General features: G+C 31.3%; 2 protein-coding genes and 2 pseudogenes across 2 annotated transcripts; 2 read left to right on the top strand and 2 right to left on the bottom strand.

Annotated features, from left to right (window-relative positions):
• The first annotated feature begins 4,159 nt into the window (after positions 1-4,159).
• Positions 4,160-11,836, top strand: LOC8272230. The gene is given in 7 exon segments (XM_002531921.4): positions 4,160-5,112; positions 5,514-5,629; positions 9,918-9,976; positions 10,664-10,724; positions 11,083-11,412; positions 11,547-11,698; positions 11,763-11,836. Coding segments are annotated over 7 exon segments (1,404 nt in total). The 5' UTR covers positions 4,160-4,500.
• LOC8272231 lies at positions 9,324-10,091 on the bottom strand (annotated as a pseudogene).
• Positions 11,837-14,494: 2,658 nt separating the features above from the next.
• On the top strand, positions 14,495-16,800 carry LOC8272233 (60S ribosomal protein L23a). Its single transcript, XM_002531924.4, has 4 exons — positions 14,495-14,622; positions 14,751-14,783; positions 15,939-16,299; positions 16,580-16,800. Exons 2-4 carry the CDS (start codon positions 14,771-14,773, stop codon positions 16,662-16,664), a joined length of 459 nt encoding a protein of 152 aa, XP_002531970.2. The 5' UTR covers positions 14,495-14,622; positions 14,751-14,770; the 3' UTR covers positions 16,665-16,800.
• Positions 16,801-20,673: 3,873 nt separating this feature from the next.
• Positions 20,674-22,042, bottom strand: LOC8272234 (annotated as a pseudogene).

Below are 22,042 nucleotides of genomic sequence, written 5' to 3'. Positions count from 1 at the left end.
TTCTGGATAGTTTACGAGATATAAGAGTGTTAGTTTTTTGGATTGGAGGTCTCAAGTTAAAGTTACTCCTTAGTAGGTAAATTATTACTTTTATGGTGTATTTAAGAGGATGATTATACATAAATAAAAAAATAGGATTGATTTTTCTCTATATTAGATATATATACTACAACAAATAGAAAAATATACATATGTAAGAGTGTTCTATACTTTAGTGTATAATTAATAATGTTTAATTGTTTGAACTAACGAATACGTGTTAATTCCATATCATCTTGATGTATAAGGGGAGATAATACCCTTTAACTAGGCAAGAATATAAAAGAAAAAACAGAGGTTTGCAATTTGGGTAAAGGCTCAAATTTGACCCTCAATGACTTCCTGCAGCCTATTTTGGATCCTAAAATAATTAGTCCTAATTTAAGCCCTTAACTTTTTTAAATGGCCAACAATGACCTTTGAATGATAGAGCCGCTAACGTCTGTTTGATGTAGTGAAGTGGTGCCCATATATGAGAAATTATTAGGTAAACACATCTTATGGACGACATGGCATTTATTACCCGATTGCAAATATGTGGGTAGTAAACATATCACCGAATACTTAATATTTTAACTAATAATAAAGAAATTCCCAATTGCTACAAGAACTTGTTCTTTCACCGTACCTAGTTTTAAACAACTTCCATTAAGATCTATAATAGGTTTGTAATATGCTTTCTAGCCTTTTTTAATAGCATCAAGATTCAAGTTATTCATTCTATTCCGTTAAATGGCCGAAATGTCTCTTTATTAAGAAAAATAGAATAAAATATCTTTTATTTCATACTGATCAAAATCTTGGCAATCTCGGATCAGAATAATCGAGATTAGACCAAACTTGTCATTCTGGTTGAGATTAATGAGATAGACTAAAATGAAACAACTTTATAGAAAAAAATATATATCATTGAAGTAAGTTAAGTAGTTCGATAACACTTAATTCTACCATAATAAAATATATTTTCTATCTATTAATAAAAACGAATTAAAATTTAAAACTTCAAATAATAATCTCTTTATTTTTATTTATCACCTCGCCTTGCCCTCTCCAGTTTAACTATATTTTCTTTTCATTAATTTATAATTTTTATGATCTAATTTATATTATTTAATATTAACAACTTAATTGATTTCTATAATTTTATCTCACAGGATAATATATTATAATTTAATGAGGTGTGTTATAGAAAGAGATTTTATTATTATAATTTTATAATAATAAAAAAATTGGATATATGTGTATTTGTTTTTTTTTATTATGCTACTTAATTAGATTATGAATAATAATTTTATAGTGTCATATTTTAATAATTTAAAATTAAATTATATATATGATTTGAAACAGTACGCCAAAATGCTTATTTCCATCAAATAATAAATTCGGAATGATGGCCGGAATCAAAACATATAAATATGTGGCTTTTCTATCTTATCTCTCTATCGCTTTCCTCTTCCGGCCTTTTTAATATTAGGATTTCATGGGCGACTGTTGGTGGGTTTCTCCACCAACAGCCACTCTAATAGCAAAATTTAGCTCATTTTCTTGTCTTCTTATTTGTTTACATACTTTTCTTTAGTTTTCGTGCCCCTAGTTGGACTTTGTGCTGATATCTTTGCTGATCTTTGTTGCAGTGGGATTTCCACTTGAGGGCTTGTTACAACCTTAATTGTGCGGCGGCATCCGCCTTTCAAACCCATCAGAGTCCTTTGAGAATTTGTCATTGGATTGATGTGGGTGAGAGGAAGAAGAAGCTACAAGGTATGTTACAGAGTGCGAGCAGAAACAGTTTCTACCTAGATTTAATCTTTAGTTCGCTTAGCGCCCTTTTCGCCGAAAGATACAAATTGGTTAGGCTAACGACGGTGGGTCAGGTTTTTTTCCACCGTATCTAATCTTTTATGGTGGTTGTGCTTCGATACGGTAAATCATGTGATTTTGGCTAGTAGGCTCTGGCTTTCGAGATGCTTTAGAGTTTTTTTGCTTCAAGAGGTCGGGAATGGTGGTTTCTGGCTGTTTTCTGTTAGTGGAGCTCAAGAGCAAGAAGATGGTTCCAGTTGAATTTATCAATATTTATAATGGTGCTTTCTGATTTTATTTTAAATATCATTAATTTTTAATTAATTTAAATCTTATTTTTTAAATTTTATAAAAAAACATGTTCAACCTTTTACAATTGTATAGTCATGAGAATAATTAATATTTTATAAAAAATGATATTATTATTTTTATATTTTTTTTCAAAAATAATACTATATTTTTTCATAAATATTTATAATTATGAAAAAATAATTATTTTTGTGAAATTTAATTATTTATTAAAAATTAATAAATTTATAAAAAATACTAAATTTTTTATAATCGCAAATATATTATTAGATTACAAAAAATAAAAATAGTTATTTTTATGAAATTTAATAATTTATAAAAAATAAAATATTTATGAAAAATACTAAATTTTTTCATAATTATGAAATATATGGTCAAATTTTGAAATAACAATATTTTTCATATTTTTTATAAATTATACTAATTTTTCGTAAATATTACTAATTATAAAAAAATAAATAATATTATAAAAAATAATTATTTTTGTGAAATTTAATAATTTATGAAAAAAATAAAAAAATAATATAAAATATTAAATTTTTATAATTATGAAGTATATTGCTAAATTATAAAATATGACAATCGTTTTCATATTTTTTTTATAAATTATACTAATTTTTATAATTAAAACTAGTGGCAAAAAAATGAATGATATTACGAAAAATAAAATTTTTGCGAAATTTAATGAAATTTTTTATAATTACGAAATTTATTACTGAATTATAAAAAATGACAATAATCTTCATTAAAAATTAAATTATTTTTTCGTACATTTTAAAAGTATATGGATTTTGAAAACTAACTTATTATATTTTAGCAAATTTCATTTTAATTGGTAATCTATAATTATAAGTTACTGATTATTATTTTAAAAAAATTATATAAATAAATATTAGTTATTATTATTTTATTAGTGAATTAAAATGAAATATAATCCTATTTATAATTGGGTTTCACATGTGACATCGTCCATGAGAGGTGCTTTCTTCATAATTGGCGACTTTGGCTGTAGAGTTTTTCCTATGAAAAAATACTAAATTTTCACACGTCACATCTCACCGGTACTTTTTGTTTGTTTTTCTTACATACTTTGTTTGGAATTTGGAAGTTGTTTTGTATTTATAAGATAGGCTTTTTTTTTTTTTTTTAATTTTAAGTTAACAAATTCAATATGACTTGTTTGGCTCTAATAATAATTATATTTGTTATTATATTGGCTGGTGAACCTGTGGTTTGAACACAATTTATTTGCCCTAAATTATGATTTTCCAATCTTAAGACTAGACTTTGGAAGACCATAAATTACCATTTCTTTCGAAATTTGATAATTCATACTAAGTAGCAGACCATGCCAAGAATTTGGCTCTGGTGCTTCCTGAAACAAACCCGTGGTGCATACATATAAGTAGTAATTCTGAGATAGGTTATCTGAAACTTGGTGATCGATACATTGCGATGGATGACTTGAATTTCTTGCCCATAACATCAATAGTAGCTGGTATTGAAGTATTAAACAAGTTGAATGTGAAGGACTTTGCTGCTGTTCAAAAATAGATTGTTGAAGTTGGGCTTAAAGAGGTAATGATTTAACATTCAACCCTTTTCTTCTCTTTTATTAGTTGGTGATTTATATATATATATATATATATATATATATATATATATATATATTTCTTATCTTAATTAACGTTTAAGGTTTTGGATTTGGATTTATAACCGATCTTCTCAAAAGTTTTAATCCATTTAAAATTAGGATTATCTCATGATATTGAAAATATTACATGTTAAGTTTAGATTATCTTAACCATTAAATTTATAATTAATGGTTATTATCTAAAAAATAACTACTCATTTTTTAAAAACACGATAGTTCATATTGATATGAAATGTTGATATTACGAAGAAGGATATTGATATGAAATTCTTTTTAATAAAATAAATATATTTCATGTTGGAATTTTTACTATCCAGTTGATCTCATATTATTAATTTCTATTTATAATTTTTTAGAATTGACTGACATTAAATACGGTCTCAATTAACTAATTAATAAAAAAAATTTCTTAATTATTATAATACTTTTACTTGTGATAATTAAGTTTTGAGTCTTTTTATCCACCATTACCAAGTCTTTTCATAGGCCTCCAATTAATAAAATAATAATAATAATAATTAACCACTAAAATGATTTATCATTTTCAAAAGAAGAAAAAAAGAAAAACCCTACTCATAGTGAATGCTCAATCCTATAAATACGAATCTCCATTATGTAAACGCAAGTCGGCCGCTTCTCCATTTTATCATTTGTCTATAGAATTGAGCCCGTCTCGCCTGCAAGTCAAGCCTTAGACAATGGAAGGCACAAAGCTGAGCTTGAAGCTTTTGATTGACAAGAAAGCAGACAGAGTTATTTTTGCAGAAGCAGGAAAGGACTTTGTCGATTTTCTCTTCAGCCTTCTTTCTTTGCCTGTTGGTACTGTTATTAAGCTTCTAACAAATGCAAAAATGGTTGGTTGCATAGGGAATCTTTACGAGAGCCTTGAAAACCTGAATGATGCTTACATGCAACCCAATCAAAATAAAGATTCAGTATTAAATCCCCTTGTACCAAAACCTGCCACTGGTGTTCCTCTCTTGCTGACTGGTGCTGATCTACAGCCTACAAAAAGAAAATTGTACAATTGTCCCAATAATCATCGCTGTGTGACAGACCGGATAAATGCCAGATGTTCTTATTGCACACATAACATGTCTCAGGAAGTTCAGTTTACTGGTATGAACAATCCAACAGCTAATAAAACTAGTGAGGGAGGATACGTGAAAGGGTTGGTTACATATATAGTGGCTGATGATCTTTCAGTATCAACAATGTCGATTATTTCTGGTGTTTCTATGTTAAAGAGATTTAAGGTTAAGGATTTTGGTTCCCTTGAAGAAAAATTGGTTGAGTTTGGGATTGATGAGGTAGCATCTCAATTTTTTCATTTAGTTGTCACTGGCACTGTAGCATTTCCTCAGTTTCTTTTTGCATTTATTTTTGTGTGTCAACTTTTTTGTTGAACAACAAACTTAGTTAATATAAAATGTCTATATTAATTAATAGAGGGTATTATAAACAATTACATAATAAACTAAAAATAATAATTTAAAAAGAAGACTGAGCGGACCAAACAAAACAAATACTAAGAATTATGCAGTTATTTGCTATTAGGGTAATACTTTGATAGTCAAGTGATTGTTTTATAGTACAGTCAAGCAAGAGGTTAGTAGTTGAACTCTTAATAGTTAGCTTTACAACTAATTAATTTTATGGGAGTGTTTTTGACTCACTCTACTTTCTTTTATTTTTGAGCACTCTTTTATAGGGTCTGGAATTGTTGAAGGCTTCTTTGCAGTCAAAGGCTGCTCTTACCAGTGTCTTCCTTGAGAAACAGGATGTGAAATATCATGGTGCAGCATCAAACCTAGGGTTTCGAGCTCAGTGAAACTATGATTTTGTTGTCAGGAATTTACATAATGTTCCTATCCTATATGACAAATGGACTATATATTTGTTATCATTGCTCATATAATCACTATACTGACGAAGATAATAGGTGATTTTGTCCACTTATTCATCTTATGCATAATTTTATTGGTCAAACTTTAATTGAATTGTGGTGAATAATATGACTTATTAAAAGTGTAAAATCTACTGAAACCCCCCTTTTTTGGTATTTTTAGTTGATGTTTTAAACAAGTTGAATATTAAGGATTTACTGCTCTTCAGGAAAAGATTATTATTCTTGGGGTTAATGAGGTATTTATTGATTTGAACCTGCATGTCTTTTCTATTTCATATATTATCAGAATGTAGATGGATTTGGATGTTTCCTTACTTTGTGTTCTATTATTCTTCTTAAGAGTCTTGCTTTGTCGAAGGCTTATGTCCTTAGGCATGCTTGCATTTCTTTGCATAAGCATAGATAGGAAAATTTAAACAAACTGCATCTGTTCCATGTTCATTGTTCTTTCTTAATTGGACCAGTAAACCAGAACTTTCATATATGAATTTTCTATAACTCATGCATTTAATTTCAGTTCATTATAATTTCGCCCATGAAATTGTTCACAACAGAAAAAGATAAACTGCATGAATTAATTTGACTGTCAATATAAGATAAACATAACTTCATGTGAAGCTAGCCAGCCCACCAAAATCCATAGAAACTAGACATTAACTAGATTAATCAAAGCATATAATTTTCCAAATAAAAGGAAGTCCAATCTTCATGTAACACCCGAAAATTTTAAATATTTAATAATGAGTTTTTATTTAAGTTAATTTTAGCTTTATTTTTATTCGTTTTAATTGGAATGATTTAAATACAAATTTTGAATGTTCATGTTAGATAAATAAATGAGTTATTTTTCCATATCCAATTAGTTTGATTTTTAAGGAGTTAATTAAATAAATTATTTGAGGAATAAATTATATTTTTATTTGGTTATTCAAAATTTTCCCAAATGTATATATATATAAATAAATAAAATTATATATTGAAAAAAAAATTATGGTAGAAATTGTGAGGAATGTTTATAAAAGAATTTTGGAGAAAATTGGTATTATAATTGATTAGTAGTATTAAATTTTGAGTTGAAAATTGATTATTTAATTTAATTGTGTATAGGATTTAATTGGAGGATTATTTTGGAATAAGGATTAAAAGTATAATTTTATTTTTGTGAGGGTTTAATGGAAATTTGTGAGTTTGGTATTTTCGTAAATAAATATGTCGGTCAGGGGTATTTTTGTAATTATGTATTTCCAATAATTCGGTTTTGGCCCAAATTAATTAGTTAAGGGCTTAATTGAAAGGATACAAGAAAGTCTAGGGGTTAAATTGGAATTCTGCAGGATGAAATTGTAAGTAATTAAAGAAGTTGAGGGACCAAATTGTAATAAGAAAAAGTTCGGGGGCTTAATGTCGATATTGAAAGGAATGGGATCGGGGAGAGAGAAAGTAGATCGGGAGAGAGAGAGTGATGGTGAAGAAGCGAGAAGGCGGCGTCGTTGGTGGCGGCAGTCATTAGGCGTGAGGCGTCTGGAGAAACAGTCTGGCTTAGGAGGCGGCCGGAGGCCGTTCCGGCCGTTCCGTGATATTGGCGGTAGAGTCGAGTGGCGATCGGCTCTCTGGCAAGGGCTCTCTTTAGCGCACTGTGGTGGCCGGGAGACGGAAGATCCGGTGGAGAGAGAAAGTAGGGGGCAGCCGCATTTTTCAGCTTTTCCGGCGAGCTCCGGCGGAGGATGGACGATCGGAGGACATATCTCGACTCTCATCAGCTCAAGCTTCGCATTAGGACCGGTTTCGTGGCGATCGGGCTTCGTTTGCAAATCGACGGCCGTGATCGTCCGCAAATTTCTCCGGATGATCGGGTGTCAGATCGAAAAATCGGAAGCAGGGATCGTCATCAGCGCGTCGTTGTGAGTCCGATGGTGTGTCCAAATCGTCGATCGGACTCCGGCGGCCGGAGGCGAGTCGACCAAGCGTCTCGGTAATTTCTCTAGCCGTTGATCTTGGAAATTCTTTGATTTAATTTGTGTGTCTATTGATTGTATTGAGTATTTGATGGTTTTGTGAGTCAAAAATAATTGTCTGTCAGTTTGCCTGCCTCGTATTTTGTGCTGTGTGGCGGAGTCGGGAAATAGTGAAGTTTGGGGACCCGACTCCCGTTGTTTAAATTGTTGGTTATTTGAAGTGTTTTTCTGGCAGGTCCTGGACCCGTTTTTACGGGGGGTAATGTTCGTGTTGTAGGGGAGGTTCTGCCGGGATTTTCGGTAGAATTCTCCGAGTCGAGATTCTTAGACAGTCGATCCTGGAGTCTAGACCTAGGATTAATGATCGATTGTTTAGTTTTGATAAATTATTTTCCGTGATTAAATGATCATCATTGGCTCGCTCCAACCGAGGCACCGGAGCGAGCTAGGAGGTCGCCCAATTCGTGAGTTAAAGTCATTTAATCATTGCACTATTGCTAAGTTTGATTTTAATATGCTATTTTGGAAGTTTATGCTTAATTTGTTTATTAGTATCGCAATGTAAATAATTTCTTGGATTATTAATTAATGAAGATAATATAAGTATTATTATAGTAATGTTATAATAATACCAAATATAATCAGTTTTCCACATGAGTTGCCTGATGTCTTACTCTTAATTGTTAATTGTTATTTTGATATGGTTGAATGATTTCATTATACAATGATATTTATTATATGTGATGATTTCGATTTGGGGATGTGGCTTTCGTAGAACATGCCACCTGATGGGTTACATCAGGACCGCGTGCGCACCGGTAATGATCATGGACATGTAATAAGATTTTTATGGGTTTGCCCTGGTCGAGCATGGCTCTCTGGGCTGATTTGTGTAAATTGTCGGAGGTAAGGTCCCTGGTCGAGCATTGCTCTCGGGGCGCCGGCTTATTTGAATACTTAAGTGACCAGACTAGAAGTAAGGTCCCTGGTCGAGCATTGCTCTCGGGGCGCTAGTCTTATTGGATTAAGAGAGTCAAAATGGCTATTAGAATTTGGGGTTAGGGTTCTACTGAGCCACTCGTCCCGTAAAAGTAAATATATTTATTTATTTATTTATTTATTTATTATGGTATTTGATTATAATGTGATTTGTATTTACGTGCATGGTTTGATATACTGATTTGAATAATCTATATTTTCTGAGAAGAATGTAATAGTCCCTAGATTATTTGATTTTAACTCACTCTCGAGACTGACAGTATCATTTTTACTGTTTTTCATATTCGTGACTGTTAGTCCTCTCGCGACTCTTATTCAGTAACCCGACTCCTTTATCATCGGGTGATGTATTTGATTTAGTATGTAAATTGGTAAATCTTAGATTCTCCGCAGTAGTAATTATTAGATGTATCAGTTGTAAATTTTATTAGTTTCGGGTCTCGCCTAATTTTTTTGGCAGACCGAAGTATTTATGTAGAATGTAGCTATTAAGATAATTTGTGGTTTTAATAATATAAATTTGAGATGAGATTTGTTTAAGTCAGTGAGTGTCCGGCTTACTACGGATTTCGGTGGCCTTACTCCTACCCATTCCCTAGTGCCGGTCACGAACTTCAGTTCCCAATCTAGACCCAATACCCAAAAAAGAAGTTCCTTGTCATGCTGCTCTGTTTACAAGGAACACACTTGTCAGCACTGTCTTGGATTGCAGGGATGCCTTCAAAGGCTTCAAACCCTAACAATAAGAGAAGAAAAAGAATGGAAGAAAGACGATTCATTGAAAGTAAAGATACATAGGTTAGTAGTACAAGTTAAACCCCGTCATGTCTAACTGAACCTTCCTGTCCTCAAGTGCACTAACTTCTTATATATTAAACTTGTTGAGCAAAGTAATGCTAGAGATTGTTGACATAGGCTTCACTTCAAGATTATCCATAACCATATAAGTAACCACACCTTTGACAAAGCCAGCCTCATCAAAGGACTCTTGACCTGTAGGAACTGGATCAACAAAAGGCACCTCATTAGTCATTTTTCTGCGGCACTGGAGACAACTCAGTTTTGGGTCATGAACCACATAACTGTGATATGATGGACACATGTAAATATTTCCAATTAGGGATTCATCGTCATCGCATATTAAGAGAGGGGCTTCCGTAACACTTAAAGGAGCTTTCGGGTTTAGAATGGAGTCCTTATCAAGATCTGGTTGCAGATAACTTTCGCTTAGATCTTCAATACTCTGATATAGGTTGCCTAAGCATCCCACCATCGTATGCTTTTCTAAGAGCTTGATGACTGTTCCTAAAGGTAAAGAAAGGAGATTGAAAAGGAAGTCCACATAGTCCTTTCCTGCTTCAGCGAATAAGACTTTATTGTTCTTCGTGTCAACAAGAAGCTTCAAGCTCACCTTGGTTGTTGCCATGGCTGGATTACTGAAAAGGAAAAAGAAAAGCTAGGATGATTTATAATTGTTCTTGATTTACAACTTATAAGAGAAGTATATATACTATATAAAACAAAGAAAGATAACTAGCTTAGGTTTCCACCACATGGGGAAAAGAAAATGGTGTAAATAAAGACACCCTGCATAGAATTGTTTGATTCCCGTGTTACCTAGTGATTATGTAATTTACGTTAATTTACTTATTATCTTTCAGTAATTCCAGAAGGAGAAACACTAATGCTGTATCTCTTGTTCAAATTCAAAACACTAATGATCAAAGAACAAAGATACAAGGACATGGTTAAGAGATCTGAATAGTCTAAGCAAGTGAAAACTGATTGAATTGAACTAACCTGACTTAATTTTGGCAGGTTGTTTTCAGAAATAATCTCTCTAAACAAATGTGATTAAGTGTCTAGAGGAACAATTTAACAATGGCTTCCAAGTTCCAATAACATTCCTCTTCCCCAGGCAACTCCAACCTTTCTTCTTCTATTCTTGTTGCACTATATATAGCTACTTAATGTTACTTAGTTTTACACTATATGTAGCTACTTCATTTAAAAAACTCTTCAAAATTCGCCCTAAATCTGAATGGTGGTGAAGAAATTAATAACATTAGTTTCAAGGATGAGTAAGACGGCCAATTTTTAAAAATGCATGTAATATAACCATATAATGCCTGTAATTTCAAATTAAAGGATAAGAAAGAAGTACAAAAATAACAGATTTGTATAGAATATCTAGCATAAATGTTAGCAAATGAATCAATAATTTAAGTGCCAGTAATTAATATTTAATAAACGTACCATGGGAAATCGATTAGAATTTATCAAGAATATTTAACCATTCAACTACCCCATATGAAATTTAACCTTTCCACTTGATCTTTATACCTCCCTTTATATATGTCAAGAAAATTAAAGCCAATGCATTGACTCATTCACTGAAAAGCTATGGCAACAACCTCTAACTCCAAAGTGAGATTGAAGCTTCTGATTGACAAGAAAGGTCAGAAAGTCCTTTTTGCTGAGGCAAATAAGGACTTTGTGGACTTCCTATTTAGCCTCATGTCATTGCCATTAGGAAATATGATTAGGCTGTTAACAAAGAATAAGATGGTGGGTTGCCTAGGCAACCTTTATGACAGCGTTGAAGCTCTGAGTGACGCTTACTTTCGAGCAACCGATATCAAGGAATCCATTTTGAAGCCAAATTCTCATATGCAACCCAATGTTGAAACTCCACTCTTGTTGCCCAGTAGTGAACTTCCTGATCAAAAGCTATATTGCTGTTCAAAGCATCCAAGTCATTGTTATACTCATCAAGTGACTGATGATCCAAACACGGATTGTCCATCTTGCTCTCATAAAATGAGCCAATCCGTCTCATTTGTTACTTCAACAGATGCAAAATTTACTTCAAATGATGCAGGGGATTTGTGAAAGGTGTGGTGACATACATGATTATGGATGATTTGGAGGTGAAACCCATGTCCACAATCTCTAGTATTACTCTAATCAACACTTTCAATATTGGGCATTTGGGTTCACTTGAAGAGAAAGTGGTTGATATTGGAGTAGATGCATCATTGCAAAGCTAGTTATAAAAACTAAGCTATTTTATTTACTTTTTGGCGTCGTGGTACGTACGGATCGAAGATTCTTCGAGTTTCTTTGCAGGCCACGAATGTTCTGACAAGGGTTTTCCTCGAGCAGGCTTAATAAGGAGTTTCTTGGTTATGTGTTTGCTTTGGAAATTCAAAGTGAATGTTATGTTGGTGGATTATCTTATGTTTGTCTTTTTTATTAATCAAGTGGATTCTATTTCTTGACTATTAGTGAGACTTTGCTTCCCATTTTATTTACTTATAATTTAATTATTGTCGTGATTAATTGAAATTTTAAATTAGTAATTTTTACATATTTGTGTATGTGAACAAAAATGAGAAAAATTCGTTAACAAATATAAAAAGTCACATGTGCAATATATACTTTTTAACATATAAATAAAAATCTAACAATCAGCATTTTAAATTTGAATAAATAATTAAAATATTGACTTTTATATTCTACTTAAATGAGTCAAAATTTAATCAATGAAAACGTTGAAATCAACATTTCAACTCAATTATTACTATTACAAAAGATTTTACAATTTAATACCACATATATAAATATTAATTTATAAGAAATAATTTTTTTCTTTTTTAATCTATAATTCTAATAATAACAACTTTTTAAATTTAAATTTTTATATTTTTTTTATTATTATTTTAGTTAATTAATTAATTTTATTTTATTTATATATAGTATCTTTTATTATATTATAAAATGTTGATTTAAACTTAGTTATTTATTTGGTATATTTATTTTGATTTCTTTTATATATTTGAGTTCATTAATAAATTTTTTAGTTTTTTCTATAGTTTAATTACTTTTATTTTTTTATTTTTATTCATTTAAATTTAAAATCTGTATTTGTTATAGCTTTTTTTTTTTATAACCGGATTGATTAGAATAGATTAAAATCTCTTCAGAACTAGGAGACCGGTTCAATATCGATTTTCCCTTAGTCACAATTAGAACTATCGTTTCCAATTTCAACTTATAAAATAACATAACTCATTTTTTAATTAATTTTTTATATTTTTTATAAGTTGACTGGAATTGAAATTGTCAGTTGGAACTCACCAATTCATTGTCAAAATGTTTATTTTTGTATATACTAGAATAATTATTATGTTTATGCTTCATTAATTATATAATATATGTTAAAAATTATAATAATCTAAAAATTACTAATATAATTATTTTATAAAATATAATAAATTTAGTTATAAGATATGAATATAAAATTAATTTATAAATAATATATAAATAAATTTTCAATCAAATATTTAAACGCGAGTATATAATATATATTAATTTCTGAAATCTAAATTTTTTTTGATATACATATTTAATTTTTGACACATAAAATTATTGTCTTGATATGTGTACTTACTTTTAACACATGAGATTTAAGTTTATGTGTAATTTTATGATTTTTTTTATTAATTTTTTGATGAATAAGTTATATTCCTAATTAAATACTCATTCTAATCCTTAGAAATAACATTATTAACAATAAATTAGTTTTCTAATAAGATAATGATTAGTTTTTTAATTAGATAATAATTATTTTTTTAATTAGATAATAATTAGTCTAAGAAATAGCATATTAATTATATTTTAATATTGTATTAACTAATAAATTAATTTAATAATTACATAATAATTTTAATTATAGAAAATAATATTTTTAAATATTATATTCACTAGTAAATTAACTTTTAATTATTATAATAATTTCTAATTTAAAAAAATAATAATATCAATTATATTGATAGAATTAATTTATATAATATTAGAATTAATAAAAAAAATTTAAAAATATTTCTATATTATTGCACTAATAAAATTTAAAAAAATTATAGACATTTAGAAACAATTAAATTGCTATTATTTTTTAAAATATTACAAATTAATATTAAATATTAAAAAATTATTAAATTGTATTTATAAACTTGTTTCTATAATCAAAATGATAATAAAAGCTGTGTAATATATGGATAACCGACTAATTCAATTAAGTTTATATATTCATTAAGACCTTCAAAATGAGGAATTCTAAAATATCACATAGAATGTAGTCTTTTACGAAATCTCTGTATTAATAAATGAGGAAATTATTGTAATTCTTTTTATTCTATAAATACTTTTAAAATTTATTAATTTAATAATAAACAATAAAAAGCATGAATATTTTTATGGAATTAAGAGTTTATAAGAACCAATAGCTTTACAATTTGTTCATTTTTAATAAAATCCATGAAGTGTAAAGATGTTATTTTAAAATGAGATTTTAGAATATTTATAAAATTTATTATTTTAAAATAAAAAAATATTAAACATTTTTTCAATTTATTATCTAGCTAACCTAATATATGATATTTTTACTATTTATTAACTTCAAACATTAAAAGACAGATTAATAAAATTAATATATACCATATAAAGTGGATAAAAATTGAAATAAATAATGATGAAATATATAGCATTTCTCTTGAAATAATTTAAAAATTATATATTGCAATCTATTATACTATCCCAATTCACGTCATTTATGGAATACAATTAATCAAATTCTTAATACAAAAGCCTACACTAAAACAAAATAGAGAAAATCTTAAAATCCCAAGTGATTAGAACGAATTTGAGGCAGATGCTATGAACGTGCGGGTCGAATCAGGCACGGGTCAAGAAAATAACTTGGAGCCTGACGTGTGTCCATCCTGAAGAATGAGCGGGCATCCAAATTTAACAGAAAGCCCATAATATCTTAGCCCAAGTTTCAGAATTACAGATAGCCTAGCCCATAGCCCAACTAGGTTAAATTGGTGAAATTAAGGATAGTCCTATATAATGCATCATTTCATCTTCTCCACTGCTGAGCCGCAGATATCTAGGTTTGTCTGTGTTCTTTTTCTTCTTTTTTTTTTTTGGTGCAAATTGTTATCGGGTTTATAAAGGTTGCTTCATTTTGTGCTAACCCTTTTGTTGCTGCTGTTTTTTTTTTTTTTTTTTTTTTCACCAGGTTTAGGAAGTTTGTCATCAATGGCACCTAAAGGTACTTTTTAAAAAAAAAAAAGTATTCTTATCTAACTATTTGCTAAAAGATTGTTTCTTAATTATTAAATTTATACGAGTGTAATGTTTTTTTCTTAAATTCTTGTTTGGCTTTTGTTTCTTAGAATAATTGCTTAAATTGCATTTGATGTGCTATCAATTTCTGTTTTTACGCCCTTTTTCTTTTAGTTATTTTTCATTGAGTTTGTGGTGCATTTAATGAATTCGTGCTATCATAATATGCTATCAGTTTATCCTTAATTTCTGCAATAAATGTTATTTTTTCAAACTATGTACTAATTGCTATTCTGTTTCTCAGATAATAGGTTTCTGTAAGATGTGAAATTCTATTATGTAGTTTAATAATTTTTCATATCAATTATTGAGGGAAAATTCTGCCTGATTATTTAACTGAAGCAATTTGAGGGCAAATTCTGTGGATTGTTTAACTGCTGGAGTTTTAGACCAACTCATCTTTATAGGTACCTGGATTGCAACTCATTTTGCATGCCTTTTCTTGATGTAGTTGTAACTCAGGGAAGGAATAAATATATCTTGAAATATTAGTTAATAGTCATTCATACAGAATGATAGTAATTTGGTTTTATTAAGCTGTACCCTTGTCCATACTGTCTTGACTAAGAAGGAGAAACTACAGGATGTTGATTGGTTTAACCTGAGCTTTGGTCTCGTTTCTTTGGCATGGAGGAACTGAGGCAATTATACAGATTTAAAGTGTTGTAATGAGAATTATTATTCAGTTTTTAAAGTGTTTTGGTGATCCTTCATTTTGATAGACATGCCATCATGAATACTTTTCTATATGAAGTATGTATTGGATCACATATAATGATATTATCTATAGTTTTGGCTTATATGGACTTTAGTAGACAATATAACATGAATATAATCCAAACATGGATGAACTTTAAAGGCATGACATTGCTAATGTGTTGCAGTTTTTTTTTTTTTTTAGCAATTTTGTTTGTTAAGGTTAATTGTTTGAAATTATTGGTATGGGCTTTGGAGATTATAACCTATCCTCGCCTTGCTTTTAAATATGGTTTTCTTGAAGGAAAAATGATATCTCATTTTGTCTGTTTGTCTATGCCTTTTATTATCTTTTGTACTGAGGTTATGTATTCAATTCTTACAGGTGATGCTGCCAAGAAAACTGATGCCAAGTCACAGGCTGTGAAGGCTGCAAAGGCTGTGAAATCAGGTACAACATTTAAGAAAGCTAAGAAGATCAGGACAAAGGTCACATTTCACCGGCCCAAGACATTGAAGAAAGATAGAAACCCAAAATATCCACGCATCAGTGCAACCCCAAGAAACAAGTTGGACCAGTATCAAATTCTGAAGTATCCACTGACCACTGAATCTGCTATGAAGAAGATTGAGGATAACAACACCCTCGTTTTCATAGTTGACCTTCGGGCTGACAAAAAGAAAATTAAAGATGCAGTTAAGAAGATGTACGACATTCAGACCAAGAAAGTGAATACTTTGATCAGGTAACTATGCTTTGATAAAGCACAGGCAATTTCGGAGATTTCATATTTAGCAAGATAATTAACTGATACTTATTCAGATTTTGCCAAAGTTGACTGAAGTGGGTCACTAGCTGATTTATGTATGGTTGAGATGTCGGACTGTGCTATCTAAAGACCATTTTAACCTTGATATAGTGGAGTAGAAATTGTTGATCTTGATGCTCCTATACATGTCATATACAGTGAATGATTAGCACTTGCCATTTCTAATGAATTCCTAAACAATTATTATTCTATGCAGGCCTGATGGAACTAAGAAGGCATATGTTAGGTTGACTCCAGACTATGACGCCTTGGATGTGGCGAACAAGATTGGTATCATATAAAATACAGTTTTGTAGCCATTGGTCTTGAGCAAAGTTATTTTTGAAAGTTTTGTTAGGTGTACTGCACTGTGCTAGGATTTTATTGTTATGTTTGTTTTTCTCCTTAAATATATGTGAGGATTTATGTTTTTTTTTACACTTGGATTTGCCAATTCTAAAACTGCATGCATGGGACTTGTAAAATGCTGTCTGAAAAGTGAATATTTAGTTATTCGATTTGGATTCATATTATATGAATGCAAAATGTACCTGTTATATAAGCCAACAGGATTGCCTAGGGTTTGCGCGGGTAGTCTTCCTGTAAACCAAGTTTTTAATTTTATTCTTTTTCCCCATTCGTACAGGCTTATCACTTATTGGAAAGGCAATAAAAATAAAATTCTGTTAAAATTTATATTAGGTCCACCAAATTAGTACAAGCTACTTGCATGCACAATCAAGATAGAGAGCAAATTATGGAAACGCCATCAAAACTTAAAAACACAAGCGATTAATCAGGCATGTTGTGTGGGCAGGCAGTTCCATGTGTAGGTGCCTTTAAAACAAATTAATGCCACCCTGCCTTGCTGTTGATTGAATCTAGTAGAACATTGTTAGTAAAAACAGGATATGCATACAAGTAAGCTGTACGTATGAAAATAGAAGTAAGCACACCAATAAAGCGACAAACAATGAATAGCAAGCTTATAGTAATACTGGTCCAGCAAAAATCCAAGGGCAATTAATTAGTTTGAATGTTGTTGTGATGCAGTCTCGGTCCAGTAGGCTGGTTAGTACTCTTTACGTTTGCTTGGAACTTTCGATTAGCTGAATTGCACTGGTTCATGGTATGGTTTAATGTCCTGATCTCTTAGTAGTAATTGCAGGCTTACAAAGTCTTTATTTTCCGATAGCACTTGTATTTTCTCATACATTTTAGTTAATGATTATTGGCAAATAAAAAAAAAATCGGCACATGTATGATTTCCTTTCTCACCATGTTGTTGGTTGAATTCTAGACATCCTCCTCGTACTGTCAGGCCAGACTTCTTTCATTAGACATTACCTTCTCATACTGTCAGGCCAGACTTCCTTCATTAGACATCACCATATTGATGTTCTTCAATCTTCTCTTTTTAAATGATTGCAATCGCAGGATAACTCAATCTACCTCTCTTTGAAGCACATGACCTTTAATCCTATTCCTTTCCTATGCTTTGTCCACGTTTCAAACTCTACTTCTTTGAGTACTATTGTGTCCTTACATGTCCATTTATACACACGAACACTAGAACATCCAAAATTAGGACTAGTAGAGATACTAAAACTCGTCAACATTCACATTCTTTCTTTTTTCTGTACTTTTCCACTTCTCAAACTCATATTGTTTGTGGACCATCACTCCACACAATACAGTATTTGGATCTTGCAATTTGTTATCTCTAATGTAACTCCAAACAGCCTCTATTCATGCCAACTGAGGCACACAAGTTGTTCCAGTACCAACGGTTGGTTCTTCTTCTTCATCATCATTATCACCGTCACTTTGCTCTGCTAGAACGTCAGCTGACAGACCATTATCATTTTACCATTCTTGTTCATTTTGATCATGTTCTTCGAACAGAAAAAAAAAAAAAAAAAAAAAAAACTCAAATTGTTCTCTCATAAACACTTGCATATCCAATACTTCAAGTTGCTGGCATAATATGCTGATAGTTGTGATGCTCGGGTCGGAGTTCTTTTATAAGTTCTCTTAGTCTTCCGATAAGCTTCGAATCCGATGCCATGTTAGGTAATTAGAATATTAAGGGAATAGAAGAAGATTAAAGATGAGAAGTGAGAGAATAAGATGAGATTAAAAAGAGAAGAAAGTAGCAGAATTCAAAGGCAGCCTACTGTTTTGGTACCAAACTGTTGGGAACCAGGTGCATCAGAGTTAACAAAAGCTAGAAATAGAAGATTGGACGAAGAATATGAATAGAACAGAAGGTAGAAGAATGAGAAGAAGAGAGCTGAGGCAGGAGAGGATTTAGAGTAAAATAGAATATTTCATTGATTGGATAATAATTCTTCCTGACACATTTAATAGCCAATGGTTGGCAAATAAAAACATAATAATTGGTCAAATAACTAACTAGGTAAAGGACAATAATATATCAGTAATAACAAATACTAATATTATACTAAAGATAATACCCATGACACAAAAGTAACATTAAACCGATAACTAACTGACCCTTTATTAATAGAACTAAAAAATATACACAGCAAAAACCAGAGAACAAAGTGAAGTAGAATTAAACCAGTGACAGAAGCCGCCGGTAACCACCCCTCTGTGATGAAACCCTAGGCTCAGAGAAAGAAAATTGTATAAGAGACAGTAGAGAAGGAGAGAGAGTTAATAAAACACCAACCCGGTAGCGAATGCAATCAGGGCATCTATTTTCACATGATAAGATACTCATGCAGGGACGTGGGGTTAAGTTTACTTTTATTTTAATTACTCCCTTTTCTTTGGATTTTTATTAGATCCGCCTAAACTTTAATCTTTATTCTATATATTAGAATTAATTTAAGAAAAAAGAAGCACATTTTTCCCCCATTTTCCTTTCAGATAAGAATACTGGTCTTGGAATTCTTGAGCTACAACTTGTGATGGAAACACAAAGCTTCAGTTTCAACCCTAGACTAATGCATCTTATAAACAGAATAATTAATCTATATAAGACAAGCTCACCCAGTGCACAAATTGTTCCCCATAGTTATTGCAGGGCCTTTTCCTTCATTATATTACAAAAGGAACAACGAGGCTAGTGTTCTAGAATAATCTAACATATATCAGGTTTAAAACTTAAAAACTTGCCAAAAAATGTCAAAAGAAGAAAATGGGAAAACATCAACATTAGGAACACGAGGGACTTCCATTTTAAAGAATACCTACCTTTGGCAGCAAGGAATTAATTTGTGTACGAGAACATACTATATAGCCTGCGCTTGCATAACGGATAACAAGTTTCAGATGTTTAATTCTTAATTGTTGTCTTTTCTATTTTAATTCGAACCACAATAATAAAAAGCAAAAGAGCATTTACTGTCAGATTTGCAAAACAAATATAATATATGAAATTCATGCATCTTGCTCAATTGAGTTGAAAATTATGTGTGAAATGAATGTTTAACTGAAGCAACTGTAACTCTAATAAAATTGTATATGATTTTCTACAAATTATTCTTTATAAATAATCTTGTAAGGTGCATTTCAATTTTAAATTTAAAGCGGAATTTAGGAAAACTTTTATAAATAATCTTGTAACTGCATTTAAATTTTAAATTTAAAGTAAAATTTAGGAAAAGATAAATTCAATGATAAGTAAACTTTTTTAAATGGTACCCAAATTTTACCATATATCTCCAAATGGTATTCTACTATCTACTATTTGAGGTGTCAACTAATTGGATACTCATGGATATATTTAGCTCCAATCTCAAAACTCATACATAATTTAGTTCGGATCACATCTATAAACCTGGATTAATTTTTATTTGCTTACATCGCAACCAATAAATAAATAATAAATATATATGAATGATTTATATTTTTATACTAGATGATTATTTATTTTAAAATTGATATGTGTTACTTATCTATCCATCACAAACTTCACTACAAACAAATAACATTGATTGTACTTATATCTTTTCTACTTTGAGATAACAAAGAAATTGCAATCAATTGAGGAAAAAAAAATTTACAAAATCCAAACAAGAAAACACTAATATAAACACAATATGTTCAAATGCAATGTAATGCCGAGTGGCATTCATGAGAAAAAAATATCCCACTGTAATTAGCAATCAAAATAATCTGGTTGAGGATCAGAGAAATATAGCTACCGCCACCGTTCTTCTCTATCGTTCATAAGCTTTCGTGCACTCTTCCTTGGTTGTGCAGGTCCAAATAATATGGAATCGACGCCAAAGACCCTGAGAACATTCAGAACAAGGACTGCAATTGCAAGAGACAAACAGAACGAAATTAAAATTGGACCACCCATGTGTTGGTGATATGACTGACATTTGCGAGTGAGTAGCATGATATTAACAGTACCGGCGACCGTAGCTTCATCATTCGTAGCATGGTAATCACAATGGCAAGAGTACTTAACGCCCGAAACAATGAAAAGGTACCCTTGCTCATGCTGTAGTCCCCACATACCTCAAAGGGCTTGCTTGATCAGCACCAAGGGTGGTGATATAGACCGGGGATTCCATGCGAATGGGCGAGTTGACGCTACTTGTTCCTTGCCAAACTGAACCAGGTGGGCTCAGCGATGCTTGGTAGGTGACTGTTGCTATAAGAGCATCAAATACCAGTAGTGCACTGCGGATATCACTCGTTATCCCTTGGCTCCGGCGAGCTGTATCTACTGAGAAAGCGCCAAAAAGTGAAAGCATTGAGGTCAAGTTCTTCACACGGGCCGTGGTCCTAGTATAATTAGGAGTCTGGAAATGGTTGAAAAATCTATTCCACTTGTCGAAACGCTTATATGTCTCAATCTGTACCCGAAAACTGTATAGCCTTTCGTCTTGTAGGATATCCATAGCCGTCAAACCTTCTGAATTCCTTATGTCTGCATGAGCGCCTATTAAAAGCAACTCTGCCACTGCCTGCGTAACATAGTAGATTTGTGCCATTCAAAGAAAATATCATGGATTTGTTTATACATTCGCTAAAGAACATTTACCAAGTTTTTAAGAATCAGAAAAGAAAAAAAGAAAGGGAAAAAGAAAAAGAATGTATGCCTGTCCTTGCTTTGTTAAAGCTGCAATGTGCAACGCAGTGTTTCCTTTCTTGTTCTTCCAGTTAATGATTTCCTCTACCCAAAACTCTTTACCTTTAAATACCGATCTTTCAATCCATCCGTTCAACATTTTAAGAGCTTCAACCTGGTTGTTCTTTACTGCAATGCGTAAGGCAGTGTCTCCATCACTACTCACATCCATGATAGATTCAGGGCAACCTTCGAAAAATTCTACCAAAACAGCTGTGTTTCCTCGTTCGGCTGCGTAATGCAAAGGAGTCACGCTCCCTTTTCCTTTGACACGGACAAGGCTTTCATCAACATCGATGAGCTAAAGCACCATCAGGTATTGGTCATTTAACAAAGCAAGCTGCATGGGGCTAAGGCCATCTTGGTTTACTTTCTGACAAAAGATGGCTTCAAGTTCATAATCTCCATGGCAAATTCGAGACGCCCTGTTGATGCAGCAATGTGTAGTGGAGTATCAACAAAAGGCACCTCATCAATGCACTAAAAAATACGTGCATTTTCCTTAATTGGAGCATATAAGGTATCAACGTTTCCTATTTCTGCTGCCTCCTTCAACCTATGGTCCAT

The sequence above is a fragment of the Ricinus communis genome, chromosome 6, assembly GCF_019578655.1.
Source record: "Ricinus communis isolate WT05 ecotype wild-type chromosome 6, ASM1957865v1, whole genome shotgun sequence".
Taxonomy (NCBI): Eukaryota; Viridiplantae; Streptophyta; class Magnoliopsida; order Malpighiales; family Euphorbiaceae; genus Ricinus; species Ricinus communis.
Note: the sequence above shows the minus strand (reverse complement) of the source record. Positions and strands in the feature narration are given on the sequence as shown.